The sequence below is a fragment of the Carcharhinus amblyrhynchos genome, chromosome 14 (assembly GCF_965287045.1).
Source record: "Carcharhinus amblyrhynchos chromosome 14, sCarAmb.v2.hapA, whole genome shotgun sequence".
Lineage (NCBI taxonomy): Eukaryota > Metazoa > Chordata > Chondrichthyes > Carcharhiniformes > Carcharhinidae > Carcharhinus > Carcharhinus amblyrhynchos.
This window is the reverse complement of record NC_137337.1, coordinates 63,023,529-63,042,089: the sequence shown is the minus strand read 5'-3', so window position 1 is coordinate 63,042,089 and position 18,561 is coordinate 63,023,529. Positions and strand designations below refer to the sequence as shown.

Genomic DNA, 18,561 nt, shown 5'->3' with positions numbered 1-18,561 from the left:
AGATAGACTGCGTATCCAGTACCCGCTCCATCAATAAGACTGTCTACTTTCACCTTTCTGGCAGTGCCTGTCTCCACCCTTGCATCAAATTATCTACTTCTGAAGATTTCATCCATGCCTTTGTTACCTGTGGACACAATTATATCAGTGTTGTCCTGGCAGGTCTCCAACTTTGCAATGCCTGCAAACGTGAACTTACTCACGTCTCATCTGCTTGTATTCTAACTCTCACCAAGTCCCATTCACCCATTATCCGAGCTAGGTGTACTTTGATTTTTAATTTAATCCTTGTTTTCGATTCCTTCCATGGTCTCTCCCGATCTATAATCTCCTCCAGCCCTACACCTCAACTCTCCAAGATCTCTGATGCATCCTCAATTTTCATGACCCTGAGCTCTTCTATTCTTCCCTAAATCTCTGCAACCAATTTTCCCTTTTAGAATGCTCCTTCATTGTTAAAGCTTTCGATCCTTTGTTTTAACACCACTTCAGTTGGCAAGGTGTAAACTTTTGTTGGGTAACACTCCTATTTAGTGCTTCAGAACATTTTAGTTCGTTAAAATACTTTATAAATGCAGGTTGTTGTTGTCTATTTCAGTTGAATGTTTATTTAATTATTCATTTATAGTTTTTAGAACATTTAAATGTAATCCTCATCCACCTATACATGTTCCTTTGTTCTCAATGTTAGCTGTCCTGAAGATTGTTAATGTGTCAGCCAGTTGGACCAATCACTGCAGCATTTTGAAACTTAGGCTCTAAAATGCTCCAGGGATTCTCCCAGTCCACTGTTGTAACCTATCCACAGGCTAACAAAAGAGATTTGGTTCACGTTCTGTTCACTTAGGAAAAGCACACGTAATGACTCTATGGGCTGAATTTTGAACTCCTGTCTGGGCTGGAAATGGAGATAGGTGGGAGTTACAAGTGGCTCCAGTGGCAGGCACAGCAGTTCCTTAATTCTATCCTGTCTCCAGGTCATTTTTCAGAAATGCGATGGTGCAGTAGAACTGACAACCTACATGACTCATTAGCAAAATATTAAAGCCAATTAAAAAAGGCTGACTGGGATCTTCCTGCCTGAATGCAGGAGTGGCCACAGGCAGCCTAGTAGATAGCCTCCCTACCCTTCCCCCCATTCACAATTGTGGCCTGTGTTAGGATACCAGAACAGAAACCTTAAAGTATGTTATGAAATCCGACTAGACCCAACTGTTTTTCTAATTTACCATTAGTGTGAGGATAAGGTGTTTCACTCTAAGTGTGATTTTACTGACACACCAGACAGCTTTTATCAAAACAAGCTTTATTTTAACAATGCAGTTTAACTATAACAAATGAATTGGCTTAACTTTTACCAGTTCAAGTACTTAAACATGACAAGATGCAATTTTTAACTGCTATCCTATCTCTATTAGTTTCAATTTAAGCAATATTCCTCTTATAGACTTAAACTCCTGTTCAAAATCAGCTAGCAAGCAACTCAGGCTTACTTGTTTTTATTTGTTAACAGCCCTAGAGCCTTTAAACATAAGAACATAAGAAATAGGAGCAGGAGTAGGCAATCTAGCCCCTCAAGCCTGTCCTGCCATTCAATAAGATCATGGCTTATCTGATAGTGGTTTAGTTCCACTTACCTGCCTGTCCCCATAACCCTTAATTCCGTTATTGGTCAAAAATCTATCTATCTGTGTCTTAAACACATTTAAGAAGGTAGCTTCCACTGCTTCAATGGGCAGAGAATTCCAAAGAATCACTACCGGCTGGGAGAAGAAGTTCCTCCTCAACCCTGCTCTAAATTGACTCCTCCTTATTTTGCGGCTGTGCTCTCTAGTTCCTGTTTCCTTTCTAAGTGGAAATAATTTCTCTGCTCCTACCCTGTCTAGGCCTTCATTATTTTATATGTCTCTATAAGATCTCCCCTCAGCCTTCTAAACTCCAACAAGTACAGGCCCAGTCTAATCAACCTCTCCTCATAAGCTAACCCCCTCATCTCTGGAATCAACCTGGTGAACCTTCTCTGCACTCCCTCCAAAGCCAATATATCCTTTTGCAAATACGGGGACCAAAATTACACACAGTATTCTAGTTGCGGCCTCACCAGTACCTTGTACAATTGAAGCAAGACCTCCCTGCTTTTATACTCCATCCCCCTTGCGATAAAGGCCAATATTCCATTTGCCTTCTTGTCGATCTTGTCTAACATCTATAGAGAAAGAGAGACAGAAAGAGATCTGTCTTCAGTTAGCCCAAACAGCAGCCTCCAGAGAGAGAGAGAAAATGATTTGGAGGAAAATGTAACTGGGCTGATTAGTAAGTTTGCGATGAGATAAAGGTTGGTGGATTTGTGGATAGTGATGAGGACCATCAGAGGATACAGCAGGATATAGATCATTTGGAGACTTGGGCAGAGAGATGGCAGATGGTGTTTAATCTGGATAAATGTGAGGTAATGCATTTTGGAATGTCTAATACTGATAGGAAATATACAGTAAATGGCAGAACCCTTAAGAGTATTGATAGGCAAAGGGATCTGGGTGTACAGGTACACAGGTTACTGAAAGTGGCAATGCCGATGGAGAAGGTAGTCAAGAAGGCATACGGCATACTTGCCTTCATCGTATGGAGTATTGAGTTTAAAAATTGGCAAGTCATGTTTGCAGCTTTATAGAACCTTAATTAGGCTGCACTTGGAATATAGTGTTCAAATCTGGTCACCACACTACCAGAAGGATGTGGAGGTTTTGGAGAGGGTACAGGAAAAGATTTACCAGGATATTGCCTGGTATGTGGGCATTTGCTATGAGGAGAGATGGAGAAACTTGGTTTGTCCTCTCTGGAGCAACGGAGGTTGAGGAGATACCTGCTAGAAGTCTACAAGATTATGAGAGGCATGGACAGAATGGATAGTCAGAAGCTTTTTCCCAGGGTGGAAGAGTCAATTACCAGGGGGCGTAGGTTTAAGGTGCGAGGGACAAAGTTTAAAGGAGATGTACGAGGTAGATTTTTTACACAGAGTAGTGGGTGCCTGGAACTCATTGCTGGGGGAGGTAATGGAAGCAGATATGGTTGTGACTTTTAAGGGGCGTCTTGACAAATACATGAATAGGATGGAATAGAGGGAGATGGTCCCCAGAAGGGTAGGGGGTTTTAGTTAAGTCGGGCAGCATGGTCGGTGCAGGCTTGGAGGGCCGAAGGACCTGTTCCTATTCTGTAATTTTCTTTGTTCTTTGTTCTTTGTTTTCTTGCTTCTTTCAGGACTAGGCAGAAACTCGCTGTTTAAAAATCAAAGAGAACTGTATTTTCCTGCAAGCTTATCTCCACCCACTCACATGACTCTGCACTGTCAATCAACCTAATCAAATCCCACTCTGACACCCCAGGGGGAAAGAACTTAAACAAAAAGGCATTAACTCAGATTAAAACGCATATACCATTATCTAAATCCAATTATTCTCCTGCATTCTCAGCATGGAGCCGCCTGTATAGCAGACAAATTGGCACCGTGTAAATGAAAGCTGAATTTCAAACATACCCATCACAAGAAACATAATATAAATGCATTTCTTAAAGGGACACTATCATCATTTGCAAGATCCATTTTTAAGTTAAGATTTAAAACAATGGGGAGACGATGACTTGGGAGTACTATCGCTAGACTATTAATCCAGAAATTTAGCGAATGTTCTGGGGACTCGGGTTCAAATCCCACCATGGCAGATGGTGCAATTTGAATTCAATAAAAAAAAATCTGGAATTAAGACTCTACTGATGACCATGAAATCATTGTCGATTGTTGGAAAAACCCTATCTGGTTCACTAATGTCCTTTAGAGAAGGAAATCTGCTGTCCTTACATGGTCCGGCCTACGTGTGACTTCAGAACCACAGCAACATGGTTAACTCTCAACTGCCCTCCAAGGGCAACAAGGAATGGGCAATAAATGTTGGCCAGCCAGCGATGCCCATGTCCCATGAATGAATAAAAAAGATGTAGGAGAGAGGGTGCCTCCATTTTGAAGGGCCCTCACCTTACCCTCCATTCCAGGCTGCTGCCTCTTTAAAGCTGGACTTGCTCTGATGGCTGCCCAGCTTCAAGGCCCTTCTCACCATTTTTATTTATTTATCAGCGTCACAAATAGAATTACATTCATACTGCAATGAAGTTACTGTGAAAATCCTCCAGTCACCACACTCCAGCGCCTGTTCAGGTACACTGAGGGAGAATTTAGTATGGCCAATGCACCTAACCAGCATGTGTTTCAGACTGTGGAAGGAAACTGGAGCACCTGGAGGAAACCCACCCAGACACAGCAAGAACATGCAGACAGTCATCCAAGCAGGGAATCAAACCCAGATCCCTGGAACTGTGAGCAGCAGTGCTAATCACTGTGCCACCGTTCAACGATCTGGAAAAGGTGACCATTCATCTATTTCTACCATTCTGCTAGCCACAAGATACAATGGAGTTGTTGGCTAATTATAACAATCAATTTCTGTTACTGAGTCTACAACAGATCCAGACACTATGTGAGGAAAACCCCAGTGATGGAGGGGAGTAGGGTCTTTAATCCTTCAAGCCTTCCCTGCCAATCTGCTACTCAATGAGATATTGGCTGATTTTTAAACCTCAATCCATATTGGGGCACAGTGGCACCATGGTTAGCACGGCTGACAGCACCAGGGACCTGGGGTTCAATTCTGACCTCTGGTTACTGTTTGTGTGGAGTTTGCACATTCTCCCTGTGTCTCTGTGAGTTTCCTCCGGGTGCTCTGGTTCCCCCCCCAACTCCACGCTCCAAAGATGTACAGGTTAGGTGGATTGGCTAAATTGCTTCTTAATGTCAGGGGGACTAGTGGGGTAAATATGGGGGTTACAGGGATAGGGCTTGGATGGGATTGTTGACTGTGCATGTTTGATGGGCCAAATGGCCTCCTTCCACACTATAAGAATTCTATGATTCTATTCTGTATAAATTACACACATTGACATTCTTATACATTACTTTGGTCACTTTTTCAACAAGTACACAAAATCAGGTTCACCCTGATTTTGGTAAAAGCATACTCTCTTTACATGCACGCTGGATCTGACTTCACTCCAAAAACAATCCCTGTCCTCTGACACTACTGCTCTGGACAAGGTGAAATAGTGGATAATGATCTACGTTATCTAGATCCTTTAGAATTGTAAAACCAGCAATTAAATTACCACTTAACCTTCTTCTCGAGTGAAAACATGTCCAATTTACATGATTGTTTCTCATAATCTATGCTGGGTCTTGGCCAATTCCCTGGGAGTTCTGCCAGTCCAACCATGGAGGTGAAGTTGAAAGACTAGGAGAATCCGACTGAATTCCGTAATCGTCTGTATTTTGAAGGAGCTGTATATTAGTATGTTGTTCTCCATAGGAATTATGGATCTCTCTCAAGTGCATTCAGGGTATATTGAAAGGAAACATAACGTGCGAAACTTAGGAGCACTATGAACTGGGTGTGCTGGCCTTGGCGATGAACTCTCCTGACATATAATCATAACTTCTATTTAGATATATACGGAGTAGGGCTTGATCTCACTACCTTCTGACTAAGACATGTGTGCTACTCACTGAGTCAAGCTGACACAGTTCGGCACTATAGTTAAGAAAGCCCACCAACTTTCTCAGAAGACTAAAGAAATTTGGCATGTCTGCTAAGACTCTCACCAATTTTTACATATGCATCGTAGAAAGCATTATTTCTGGTTGTATCACAGCTTGGTATGGCTCCTGCTCTGCCCAAGACCGCAAGAAAATACAAAATGTCGTGAATGTAGCCCAATTCATCACGCAAACCAACCTCCCTTCTATTGATTCTGTCTGTACTTTTCGCTGCCTGGGCAAAGCAGCCAGCATAATTAAGGGCCCCACACATCCCGGACATTCTCTCTTCCACCTTCTTCTGTCAGGAAAAAGATACAAAAGTCTGAGGTCACATACAAACCGACTCAAGAACTGCTTCTTCCTTGTTGCTGTCAGACTTTTGAATAGATTTACCTTGCGTCAAGTTGACCTTTTTCCTTAGCTCTGTCTGTAACACTACATTCTGCACTCTCTTGTTTCCTTTTCTATGAATGGTATGCTTTGTCTGTATAGCGCACAAGAAACAATACTTTTCACTGTATACTGATACACGTGACAATAATAAATCAAATTTTAAAAAATCATCATACCTACAATATCTAAACAAGGTCAGGAATAGCCTGACATTTTCCAATTCCTTCCATTCTCTTTCATTGCACAGGAAATGGATTTAAAGTGACAAATTACTCTCCAATATTAAGGCCAAGTGACAACTATTCAGAGCAATCCTTAGTAGTGACTTAGTAGTGGCAAGTTATTTGATTGAGCAGGGCAATGCAGTCGGGCACTGACTTCAGCTGACTTCCATCTCTTCGAGCCAAAATCACTGGATAGCAATCAGAGGGCTGATTTCCCTTTCTTGAGTGCTGAAGCCAATTGCAGGACCCTTGCTTCCAGATCAAGTAACTCAAGGATTGACTGAAGATTGGACCTGGCTCAGTTTTACATCGAGTGGCAAATATACCATTCAGTTCCCTGGGGAAATCGATCCAGTCATTTTTAGAAACGTAAATTCAAAAAGGCATTTTCTGCCAACAATCCAGAATTCCATTACGATTGTATAGATATGTTATACTCTCTCTCTCTCTCTCTATATGCTTTATTTATATATTAGTGTGATTGAGCAGAGAGATCTCGGTGTCCATGTGCATAGATCCCTGAAAGTTGGCAGCAAGGTTGATAGGGTTGTTAAGAAGGTGTACAGTGTGTTAGCTTTTATTGGTAGAGGGATTGAGTTTAGGAGCAATGAGGTCATGTTGCAGCTGTACTAAACTCTGGTGCGGCCGCACTTGGAGTATTGTGTACAGTTTTGGTTGCCGCATTATAGGAAGGATGTAGAAGCATTGGAAAGGGTGCAGAGGAGATTTACCAGGATGTTGCCTGGTATGGTGGGAAGGTCTTATGAGGAAAGGTTGAGGAACTTCAGGCTGTTTTCATTAGAGAGAAGGAGGTTAAGAGGTGACTTAATAGAGGCATATAAGATGATCAGAGGATTAGATAGGGTGGACGGTGTGAGCTTTTTTCCTCAGATGGAGATGGCTAGCTCAAGGGGGCATAGTCTTAAATTGAGGGGTGATAGATATGGAACACATATCAGAGGTAGGTCCTTTACTCAGAGCGTAGTAAGAGCATGGAATGCCCTGTCTGCAACAATAGTGGATTCACCAACATTAAGGGCATTTAATTGGTCATTGGATAAACATATGGGTGATATTGGAATAGTGTAGGTTAGATGGGCTTTAGATTGGTTTCACAGGTTGGCGCAATATTGAGGGCCAAAGTGCCTCTACTGTGCTGTAATGTTCTATGTCCTATGATTTCCAGATACATGAGAAGTTATTTAAATATGATGATGAGATAATAAATGGGTCAAACCTATGCCCTTTAACCTCTGGGGCCAGTTCTCAGATCAGTCTGATGGACTGAATGTCCGCTTTGTCTGTATGTAGTTGATTTGGGACAATCATTGCCCCATTCCTCATAGCCATAAGTACAGAGCACAAGACAGTCAATGTTTCAGCAATAATATGTCTTTTTAATGTTGGGACATCCTGAAGTTGTGAAAGGTGCTATATAAATTATTTCTTCCTAACTCAGAAATGTCACAAGCGTAGCCAATGTGGCTAACGGTTATGCTAAATTATTTGGTAATGCTCACTTAGAATCACAAAGGAAAAATACACATTGTGCCACGCTTATTCTGAGTTTGTTATTTATTTTGTTGAATGGCTTTATGTCAATTCTTGTGTATTGTATATGGCTTGACTTAGAGCTTGCATGTTTTTAATTTTGACTTTTTAGGTGCATGCTGAATGTTTATTTTCTTGTCTCTTCTAACAGCCAGATTACTTGTTTTCTCCGACCACTGTCCTGAAACGTCAGAAAGGAAACTGCTTTGACTTCAGCAACCTGCTCTGCTCATTACTGCTCGGAACAGGGTACGATGCATATTGTGTCAGTGGATATGCCGTCAAGGAAATGTGTCTGGTGGATGAAACAAGGGAGATCTGTCCTCTGCTGAAAGAAAGTGAGCTAGTAAGGAGCAAATTTTGCACAACTATTGGCCAAGTTGCAACTGTGAGAATGGAAACATGCTACAGTGGGCTAGAAAGCAGGTGGCACTGTGCTCTTCTAAGGTTGGAGCATATTTTTATAAAAGCGTGGACATAATTTTCCTCTGTATCGAACCCAGGGAGCGTTTAATAGGACAGTGTAGAATCTTATCTGTTTCCAACTAATGTAATAGCCAAACTCAAGTAGGGGGGGGGAGGGGTGTGTGTGTGTGTGTGTGTGTGTGTGTGTGTGTGTGTGTGTGTGTGTGTGTGTGTGTGTGTGTGTGTGTGTGTGTGTGGTTGCGGGGAGGCAGGTGGGAGTGGAGTTGATGCAAAATGTCTCACAACTGTGCTAACCTGTGTTATAGCTACCTTTAGAGTGTTTAATTGGACAGTGTACAGAGAACTTTATTACTAAAGCACACTGTCCACAATGTGTTTAATGCTGCCTAATCTGTGCTGGAACTGCATTGAGAGTGTTGGATGGTACATTGTAGATGGAACTTTATTCTATGTAATCTGAGCTGTAACTGCCTGGATGTATTTGATAGGACAGGGTAGAGGGAACTTTATTCTACAGATCTTTTCTACGTGTTGAAGTTGTTCAAGACATTGGTAAGGCCTGACTTGGAATACTGTGAACAGTTCTGGTCACCCCATTATAGAAAGGATATTATTAAACTAGAAAGAGTGCAGAAGAGATTTACTAGGATGCTATCGGGACTTGATGGTTTGAGTTATAAGGAGAGGCTGGATAGACTGGGACTTTTTTCTCTGGAGCATAGGAGGCTGAGGGGTGATCTTATAGAGCTCTATAAAATAATGAGGGGCTTAGGTCAGCTAGGTAGTCAAGATCTTTTCCCAAAGGTAGGGGAGTCTAAAACTAGACAGCATAGGTTTAAAGCGAGAGTGAAGAGATACAAAAGGGTCCAGAGGGGCAAATTTTTTCACACAGAGGGTGCTGAGTGTCTGGAACAAGCTGTCAGAGATAGTAGAGGTGGATACAATTTTGTCTTTTTAAAAAGCATTTAGATAATTACATAGGTAAGATGGGTATGGAGGGAAATGGACCAAATGCAGGCAACTGGGACTAGCTTAAGGGTGGCATGGACAAGTTGGGCCGAAGGGCTTGTTTCCATGCTGTAAACCTCTATAACTCTACACAATAGGTGCAGTATCCGGCGGAGATTGAACAGATTCTTTATTTAGTATATAATCCTGCTCTGTGATGTTTTATGGTGTGGTTTGGAGGGGACTTTATTCTATCTAACCTGTGTGGTACATACACTTGGGATACTTTCTAATGCCTCCACCTTGATGTTTCTTTATGAAGCAGGGTTCTTGCTGGTTATCACTTGCCATCGTTGCTACTTGCCCACCTTAGTGCACAAATATCCTTTTAATGTTGCATAATAGTTTTGTATGTGAGGACCGGTAGATACCATGGGACCTCACGAGTTCTGCAGCCCTTTAATTATTCCAAAATGCTCTTTTTTCTAACTCTGCCTGGTGATTTGGTACATTCACCATACCTGGGAACACAGAGCAGGAAGCATGTTCAAATTATTTACTTGAAACAAGCTCACAACATTACTGAAGGCTGGCTGAGAAACTGCAGGTAAGATGTATATCACTGTTTGAGTTCTGGCCCCACCTGCAGTTCATGGACATGGAGCAAGCTGTTGACAGGAGTGGTGTCAGCCTTATTCTTGAAAAGAATTGTTTCTAGTGACTACATTTGACTGGTGAAAAGGACAACATGCGGTGATTTCCAGTTGCCTTCCTCACATACGATTGAAGGGAACACTAACTTCTTTCCCAGAGAATCCTCAGCCTGGAACCAGCCAGCTTTTGTTTTCCAAGGCCACAGCTCCTCTGCCTTCAGTGCCACAGGATCCATTGGATCCACTGTTGACCATCACTCAGTCTTGAGCATGGAACCCTGCTTCTACCAGCCAGGCCAACTGCATCTAGACTCTCAAATCAGCTGTCACTCCAATACCCCTGTTAACCTGCATCAGAACAGAGTGGCTTAAAACATATATCCAGATAGCTGTCTTCACAAACCTCCAGGTAGCTTAGAAAAGATCTGCATCAAGAGCAATAGTTTTTTTTAAAAAAGTTGTTTTTCTTTGTTCTTGTGTGCGTTTGAATAATTTTAATTAGTAATTAATTATGAATACTTAATGAGACTCAAATTTCACACAGCAATCTTAAGTAGAAATATTCTTTGGAGGCAAGTATTTCTATCTTCTACCATTCTGCATACAGTTTAAAAATATAAGGACACAGCATAGTTTAACTTTTGAAATATTTATTTTACTTTAAGTATCAAACATTCTATAGAAGATCCACTTGGACATTTTCACTTGATTTCACTGAAAGGAAATGTTCTTATGGTCTTCCCTACCCTTTTGTAATCACATTGACTCTCTTCCTGGGGCCTGGGCCATAAGGCACAGTGTCCCTCCAGCACTCCACCCAATTAGCCATTTGAGCTTAGCTGGGAAGTGCCATCTGACATCCCAACCATGGAGACTGCCAGCCAGGCATTATCGCTGTTCTCAATATTGTCCATGCACCTGTGTAGCGATCAGGAGTGGGAACCTGGGCTGCATTTCTGTTCCACAGGCAATTGTACCATAACGAAAGAAAATGCTGGAAAACACTCAGCAGGTCCGGCAGCATTTGTAGAGAGAGAGAAACAGAGATCATGGGCTGCATTTAAAGCCACCCCACTGGATGGGTTTACACTTGAGGAGGCAGTGGACTGAGAAAGTACTTCAAGACCATTATTTTCTTTCAACTTTTTACCTTATTGGATGGAATTTTATTGGTTCGCCCACCCATCAATGGGTGGAGTGAGCCAGTAAAGTAGCACGAAAACCGAGAAATCAGGATCATGCCCGATGACTTGTTTCTCGCAATCTTACAGGAGCTGAGTTTCTGGCGAGGTCAGTCTCCGGTGAGAGGCAGAATAATTTATTTAAACTAGTATTAATCTAATTTAAATGGCATTAGTAAGCCCGGCACTGAACCGTCCGGGCCCGCTTGCCTTTATGGCCTCACCGGCAGAGGTTCTGTCTGGCAAGGAAAACACCTGTTCCCCCTGAGCAGTGCCAGCCTGGCACCTTGGCAATGCCTATTGGGCAGGGTAGTTCCAGGGGCCTGAAGAGGCGGGTATGGATGTCGGGTCTGAAGGAGAGGAGGGGGTCAGCTGCCACTCTGCATTGCAATCGGTACAGGGGGGATTGGGGGGAGTCTCGCTGCCACTCTGCAGATGTGATTGGTGGGAGAGGAAGGCGGGGCCTGCTGCCACTCTGCCTACGATCGGTGGGAGGGGGAGGGGGGTGTAATTGGTCTGGGTGGTAGGTGGCAGGGTGAGGTTGCTGGGGCTATATTTCCAGGTGGTGTGGGGCTCGTGATAGGCCATGGGCACCTGCGACGGCAGGCTGGGGTTGGGGGGGAGATAGTTGGATGAGGCTGGCTACAACAGCAGAGGCCTGACAAGTCTCTCTTTGTCAGACCTTACCAGTTGCTATCACGCACATGCAGACAGAGGCAGCAATTCCCTTTGCTGCTGACTGGCGAATCAAGCTCCTCCCACTGCCTGTAGCAGCTAGAAATGGTCTAGCTGATTTTTTTCATGCATTATGTCACAAGATTGTGTGTAAAAATTCACTGAAGAAACAGATTTGCAACTCTCCCATTTTCACACTAGCTGGACACTTGAAATCATTCTTGTAAAATTCTGCCCATTTTCTTTATTTCAATCAGCTAAAGGACTTCTTTTGTTCCAAAACTGTCACTTTTGACTGCCCGTGAACTCTTAGTGCAGGGATGGTTCCCTGGAGACTCTGTTCAGCTTTAAACTTTCCCGTGCTAGTCAGACAAGTTCCCTGAGACTTTTTCTCTGTTTCCTTCTGAACTTGTTAACTGCAATCAATATCTGCCTTCTTTCCCAATTTCTCCTTTTTAAATGTGAATCACAGTTCTTCTGGGGGGGGTGGCACAGTGGCATGGTGGTTTGATTCCTGGCTTGAGTCACTGTCAGTGTGGAGTTTGCACATTCTCCCCGAATCTGCGTGAGTTTCCTTCAGGTGCTCAAGTACAGGTTATGTGGGTTGGCCATGCTAAATTGCCCATAGTGTCCTGGGATGTGTAGATTAGAGGGATTAGTGGGATAAATGTGTGGGGTTGGGGGGATAGGGCCTGGGATGGGATAGTTGTCGATAGGCTGAATGGCCTCCTTCTGCACTGTAGAGTTTCTACGAGTTGTTTGATTTCTATGTTTTGTAGCTGGCTATGTCTTCCTTTTATTTCAAAAACCCCTGTCCTTTTTCTTTCTTTTATTCAAGTTTCATTTTCCTTGCTTCTGAAGGCTAATCTCTCTTCATTTAAATTTTCCTTATATCTTTTCAAATCTCTTGACTCATTAGCCAAACTGAATTCGGTAATTCAACTGCCACAGTCACAACTGTAACATTACTGGTTAATAGGTGGAAAAAAAAGGGCCATACGTCTTTTAGCAGGTTTGAGTAATTGGGAGCACTCCTCTCCAAGATGTTACCTGCCTTTGTGCCTCTCCCTCTGGCCCGGTGCCCTTTCCCAGGGTATCCAATCTCTGCCTGCCCTAACAACCTGAGACTTACCAACTCCAGTTGCCATTGTGGAAATGTTTGCTGTGCCAGCAGTGCCCAATACTGAGTTCCGGCGTTTCTGGGACTGCTAGAACTACCAGATTGGCTGGCAGTTCCCGAGTGGAGGACTTCCTGTCACTGAGGAGCAGTAATCTGACCTTCACTTTTTTTTAAGGCTGCCATTTTGGCTCTCGGGCAGCCTCATTGAAAGTCAATTAGTTCAGCACTGACTAAATTCAGCCCACTGTTTCAGCATTTCACAATCTTCTGGACTCAAACATTCTATTCAACAATTGCAGATCATAACCAATTTTTCAGACAGCAGTTACGGAGAATGGTTTTACTGTTGCCATTTGCATCATCTCTTGATCCAAGTTTTGTTTTGTTAGTTGTGCCATTACAACCCACTTTTACCTTACACCATCATCCATTTGATCATTTACCTCTCTTGCCTTCCACCCTATCACAGACATTTTTCTTTCTTTCCCCTTCCTCTTTCCCTGCATCTAAACTTGCTTAAAATTGGTTAACATCTCTAACTTTTTCCAACTTTAATGATAGAACATAGAACATTACAGTACAGTACAGGCCCATCGGCCCTCGATGTTGCGCCGACCTGTGAAACCGCTCTAAAACCCATCTAACCTACACTATTCCAATATCATCCATATGTTTCTCCAACGACCATTTAAATGCCCTTAATGTTGGCAATAGATCACCAATCTGAAATGTTAGCTGTTTCTTTCTCCTCTGTGCTGCCTGACTTGCTGAGTGGTTTTCATCAATTTCTATTTCAATTTCAAATTTTCAGTGTCTGCCATATCTTGCAACTACTGTAGCATTTAACAGCTGCTCTGGTTTGATCAGGCTTTGGGTAAGATAGCTGCAGAGGGTTAAAGGCGGGCAATTGGGACTAGCTTAGTGGTAAGAAAGGGCAGCATGGACAAGTTGGGCCGAAGGGCCTGCTTCCATGCTGTAAACCTCTATGACTTGAGACATTACTGGTCGGAATGGCTCAGGGATGGAACCTTTCAACTCTGAGCCGGTCCATATGGCTTTCAACTCTGAACCATAGGACAAACCACTTTTCTCTCTTCCTTCACCCAGTCTTCCTGACAGTTTTGACTCCTTGGCTAGTACTTTTCCAAAAGCTCCAAGCCTTTCTGCCCTCAGTGCATGTTAGCAGTCTAGTCTCTTCATTGGGAACATCATCACTGACCTTACTCCTTAACTGCACTGGGAATAACATGCTGGTATCAGTTGAAGTGATCATGAAGCTCTCAGATTATCATTGAAACCCTACTGGGTCACTAATGACGTTCAAGAAAGGAAACTTGCGAACCTTACTTGGTGTGGACTACATGTGATTTCAGATCCACAGCAATGTGGTTGCCTTTTAACTGCCTGCTTATACGGTCCTGAAAAACAACTGAGTTGTATCTAACAACCTGAGCATTCAGATAAAATGCTGTGGAAGCTGGAATCCGAAACAAAGACAGAAAATGCTGGAAAATCTCAGCAGGTTTGACAGCATCTGTGAGGAGAGAAAACAGCTGATGTTTCGAGTCCAAATGATCCTTCAAAGGGTCTGTTTTTGTTTTTTGTTTTTGTGGTTTTCTCTACTCTCTCCCATAGATGCTGAGATTTTCCAGCATTTTCTGTTTTTGTTTCAGGTTCCAGCATCTGCAGTATTTTGTTTTTATCTGAATGTTTAGTTTGTTAGATAAGATAACTTGTGATTTGCGGGGTTATGTTTCTGTTTTTTGTGTTGACCCGAACATTCACTTCCTCCACCAACACAATGTGGCTCCAGTTTGTATTATCCACTGGATGCCCTACAGCAACCCACCAAGGCTCTTTGACGGGGCACCTGAAACCGGAGAAGGTGAATGGAAACAGCATCTCCTCCAACTTCCTCTTCAAGTCACTCAATATCCTGACTTAGAACATAGAACATAGAACATTACAGCACAGTACAGGCCCTTCGGCCCTCGATGTTGCGCCGACCAGTGGAACCAATCTAATGACCCTCTAACCTAAACTATTCCAGTGTTATCCATATGCCTATCCACTGACCATTTGAATGCCCTTACAGTTGGCGAGTCCACAACTGCTGCAGGCAGGGCATTCCACGACCTTACTACCCTCTGACTAAAGAACCTACCTCTGACATCCGTCCTGTAATTACCACCCCTTAATTTAAAGCTATGTCCCCTTGTGTTAGCCATCACCATCCGAGGTAAAAGGCTCTCACTGTCCACCCTATCCAATCCTTTGATCATCTTGTATGCCTCAATCAGGTCACCTCGTAACTTTCTTCCCTCCAATGAAAATAACCTCAAGTCCCTCAGCCTTTCCTCGTAAGACCTTCCCACCATACCAGGCAACATCCTGGTAAACCTCCTCTGCACCCTTTCCAATGCCGCCACATCTTTCTTATAATGCGGCGACCAGAACTGTACGCAATACTCCAAGTGCGGCCGCACCAGAGTTTTGTACAGTTGTAACATGACCTCACGGCTCCGAAATTCAATCCCTCTACCAATAAAAGCTAACACACCGTACGCCTTCCTAACAACCTTATCAACCTGGGTGCCAACTTTCAGGGAGCTATGCACATGTACCCTGAGATCTCTCTGCTCGTCAACACTACTAAGAGTCCTTCCATTAGTCCTATATTCTGTACTCCTGTTATTCTTACCAAAGTGAATCACCTCACACTTTTCTGTATTAAACTCCATCTGCCACCTCTCGGCCCAGCTCTGCAGCTTATCTATGTCCCTCTGCAAACTGTAACATCCATCCTCACTGTCTACACTCCTCCAACTTTAGTGTCGTCAGCAAATTTACTAATCCATCCTTCTACACCCTCATCTAGGTCATTTATAAAAATGACAAACAGCAGTGGCCCCAAAACAGATCCTTGAGGTACACCACTTGTAACTGGACACCAGGTTAAATATTTCCCATCAACCACCACCCTCTGTCTTCTATCAGCTAGCCAATTCCTGATCCAAACTGCTAAATCACCATCAATCCCATGCATCTGCATTTTCTGCAATAGCCGACCATGGGGAACCTTATCAAATGCTTTGGGACTATATTGGCAAACCTACGTTGTAGCTTTGTCAAAATCCTGAAACTTCCTCACTAACAGTGCTGTGGGAGCACGTTTACCAGATGGATCATTATGGTACAAGAAGAGAACCAACCACCAGCTTCCTAAGGGCAATTAGGGATGTGAATTAAATGCCAAGATTGTCAGCAACACTTTGATTCTGTGACTGACTAAGAAGAGAAGACCAATTATTTATGTGGATAAATGCGCGCACCAGCATGAAATTTATAGATCAGGGGATGCTAAACTCATTTCCTAGATATGCTAATGTCAGCTTCAGGAAAGGTTGGTGTGCTACAACTTGCTTCAAAATAAGAGGAGCCAAAACAAGCAGAAGCTCCATTCCCTATCGAAAAGTCTTTGCTGGAAATTGTGCATGTCGAGACATGGGTAAGAACAAGGTGGGGGCGGCATGATGGCACAGCCTCACAGCGCCAGGGACCCGGGTTCAATTTCGACCTTGGGTCACTGTCTGTGTGGAGTTTGCACATTCTCCCCATGTCTGTGTGGGTTTCTTTCGAGTGCTCTGGTTTCCTCCCACAGTCCAAAGATGTGCAGGTTAGATTGATTGGCCATGTGAAATTAACCCTAGCATCTGGGAGGCTAGTAGGGTAAATATGTGGGGTTACAGTGCCTCTGTGGATTGTGGTCAGTGCAGACTCAATGGGCCGAATGGTCTCCTTCTGCACTGTAGGGCTTCTATGATTCTATGAGGACTGGGTTCACCTGTGATCCTCACGTGGTTATATATCTTGCCAACTCTATGGGCTTACAGTTGATTTGATTTGATTTTTTTATCGTCATATGCCATAGAGTCATAGAGCAATATGTATTGATGTACAGTGAAAAATATTATTTCTTGCACACTATACAGACAAAGCATACCATTCATAGAGTAAACAGGGGAGGAGGAAAGGAGATGGTGTAGAATGTAGTGTTACAATCATAGCTGGGTGTAAAGATCAACTTAATATGAGGTAGGTTCATCAAAGGCTGATGATGGCAGGGAAGAAGCTGTTCTTGAGTCGGTTGGTATGTGACCTCAAATTTTTGTATCTTTTTTCTGATGGAAGAAGGTGGAAGAGAGAATGCCCCAGATTCATGGGGTCCTTGAATGGAAGACAGGAGCACTGTGTACATCTATGAGCCATAAGCCGACATGAAGCAGGGGAAGAGGAGGCGTAATCGCTAATAAAATCATTAAATACATTTTATAGTCAGTGCGTCATAATTAGCAATTTTGTTTAAACACGCTTTTAATTTTTTTTAAGGTTAAAAAAGACCAAGATAAACAAGCTGTGAAGAAGTACGCTGTGAAACCAGTTCGAGAGTTAAGGAGCAAATTTGAAATGAACCAGGAAGCTCAGAGGCTGGCAGAGAAGGAAGCAGAAGAAGAAAGGAGACAGAAAGAACTGGAGCGTTTGGCAGATGTGAGTCCCAGCAACTAATTATCCTTCTTGTGTGTGTGTGCGTATCAAAATAGAAAATGGATGGCTCTTCATAAAGACAACCTAGGCCAGAGATATCACTGTCAGAACAAAAAAAATAGGAGCTGCTGTGGACTAGGTGGTCTGCCAAGCCTGCTCCCCCATTCAGTACAATTATGGCCAAATCTTTCGCTTTGATTCCACTTTCCTGCCCTCTCCCCGTATCTGTTCATTCCCTCAGAGTCCAAAAACCTGTCTATCTTAGCCTTAAATTTATTTGACGGTGGAGCACCCTCTGGAATAGAGAATCCAAAGGTTCAAGAACTTTAAAATGAAAATAAAATTATCTTATCTCAATGAGATCGCCTCCCATTTTTCCAAATTCCAGAGAGATAGGCCCAATTTATTATGCATCTCATCATAGGACAGCTCTCTCACCCCAGGAACCAATCCTGTGAACATTTGCTGCACAGTCTCCAAAGCAAGCATATCCTTTCTCCGATATTGCATAGTACTCAAGGTGTGGTCTCTCCAAAGCCTGATACAATTGCAGCAATCCTGCACTGCAATCCAGTAAAGGCCAGCATGCCACTTGGCTTACAAAAGCAAAATACTGTGGTTGCTGGAAATACTCAACATCTGGAAATGCTCAGCAAATCTTTGCCAGGTCAAATTGATTACCCTCGGGAGATGTGCATGTTTTGGCAGCTAGCAAGAAATCTATTATGATCTGCCAAGGGAACCCTAGCTGGAATTTGCTTGCACTCCCCACCCCCTAATAGGGAAGGCCAAGTGGAAGACTAAGGGCCCAATTTCACCATCAAGTTGCGCTTGTTTTCAGGCACGAAAACTTGATAAAGTCGGGCGTGAGGTGAGTAGCACAATCTGCGTCCACCTCCATGCCGGTTCCCCCTTTACCAAGGGCCGAAAATGGCCGCCATCAGGACTGCACCCAAAACAGGATTGGCGTCAATTTAAATGCATTTGTATGCATTTAAATTGACTTAATGGGCTGCACACCCAAACTTACCGGCACTTCCCCCATTACCACCGTGTTCACCCATCCAGATTCGGTGTGAAACAGACATGGTCCATAAAGGTCCGATTGGGTGAGTGGGGTATGGCGGGAGGGGGTAGTGGGTGGTGATGGAGGTGAGTCAGATGGCTCTCTGACTCAGATCGGGGAAACAGCGGCAGGGGGAGT

General features: G+C 43.3%; 1 protein-coding gene across 2 annotated transcripts in view; it reads left to right on the top strand.

Annotated features, from left to right (window-relative positions):
* ccdc135 (coiled-coil domain containing 135) overlaps positions 1-18,561 on the top strand; it is a 99,866-nt gene that overhangs the window by 26,268 nt on the left and 55,037 nt on the right. For both annotated transcript variants that reach the window (XM_080202038.1, XM_080202037.1), the window contains exons 5-6: positions 7,961-8,155; positions 17,202-17,360. In XM_080202038.1, coding sequence (XP_080058164.1) covers positions 7,961-8,155; positions 17,202-17,360 — 354 coding nt within the window. The remainder of the gene's footprint in view (positions 1-7,960; positions 8,156-17,201; positions 17,361-18,561) is intronic.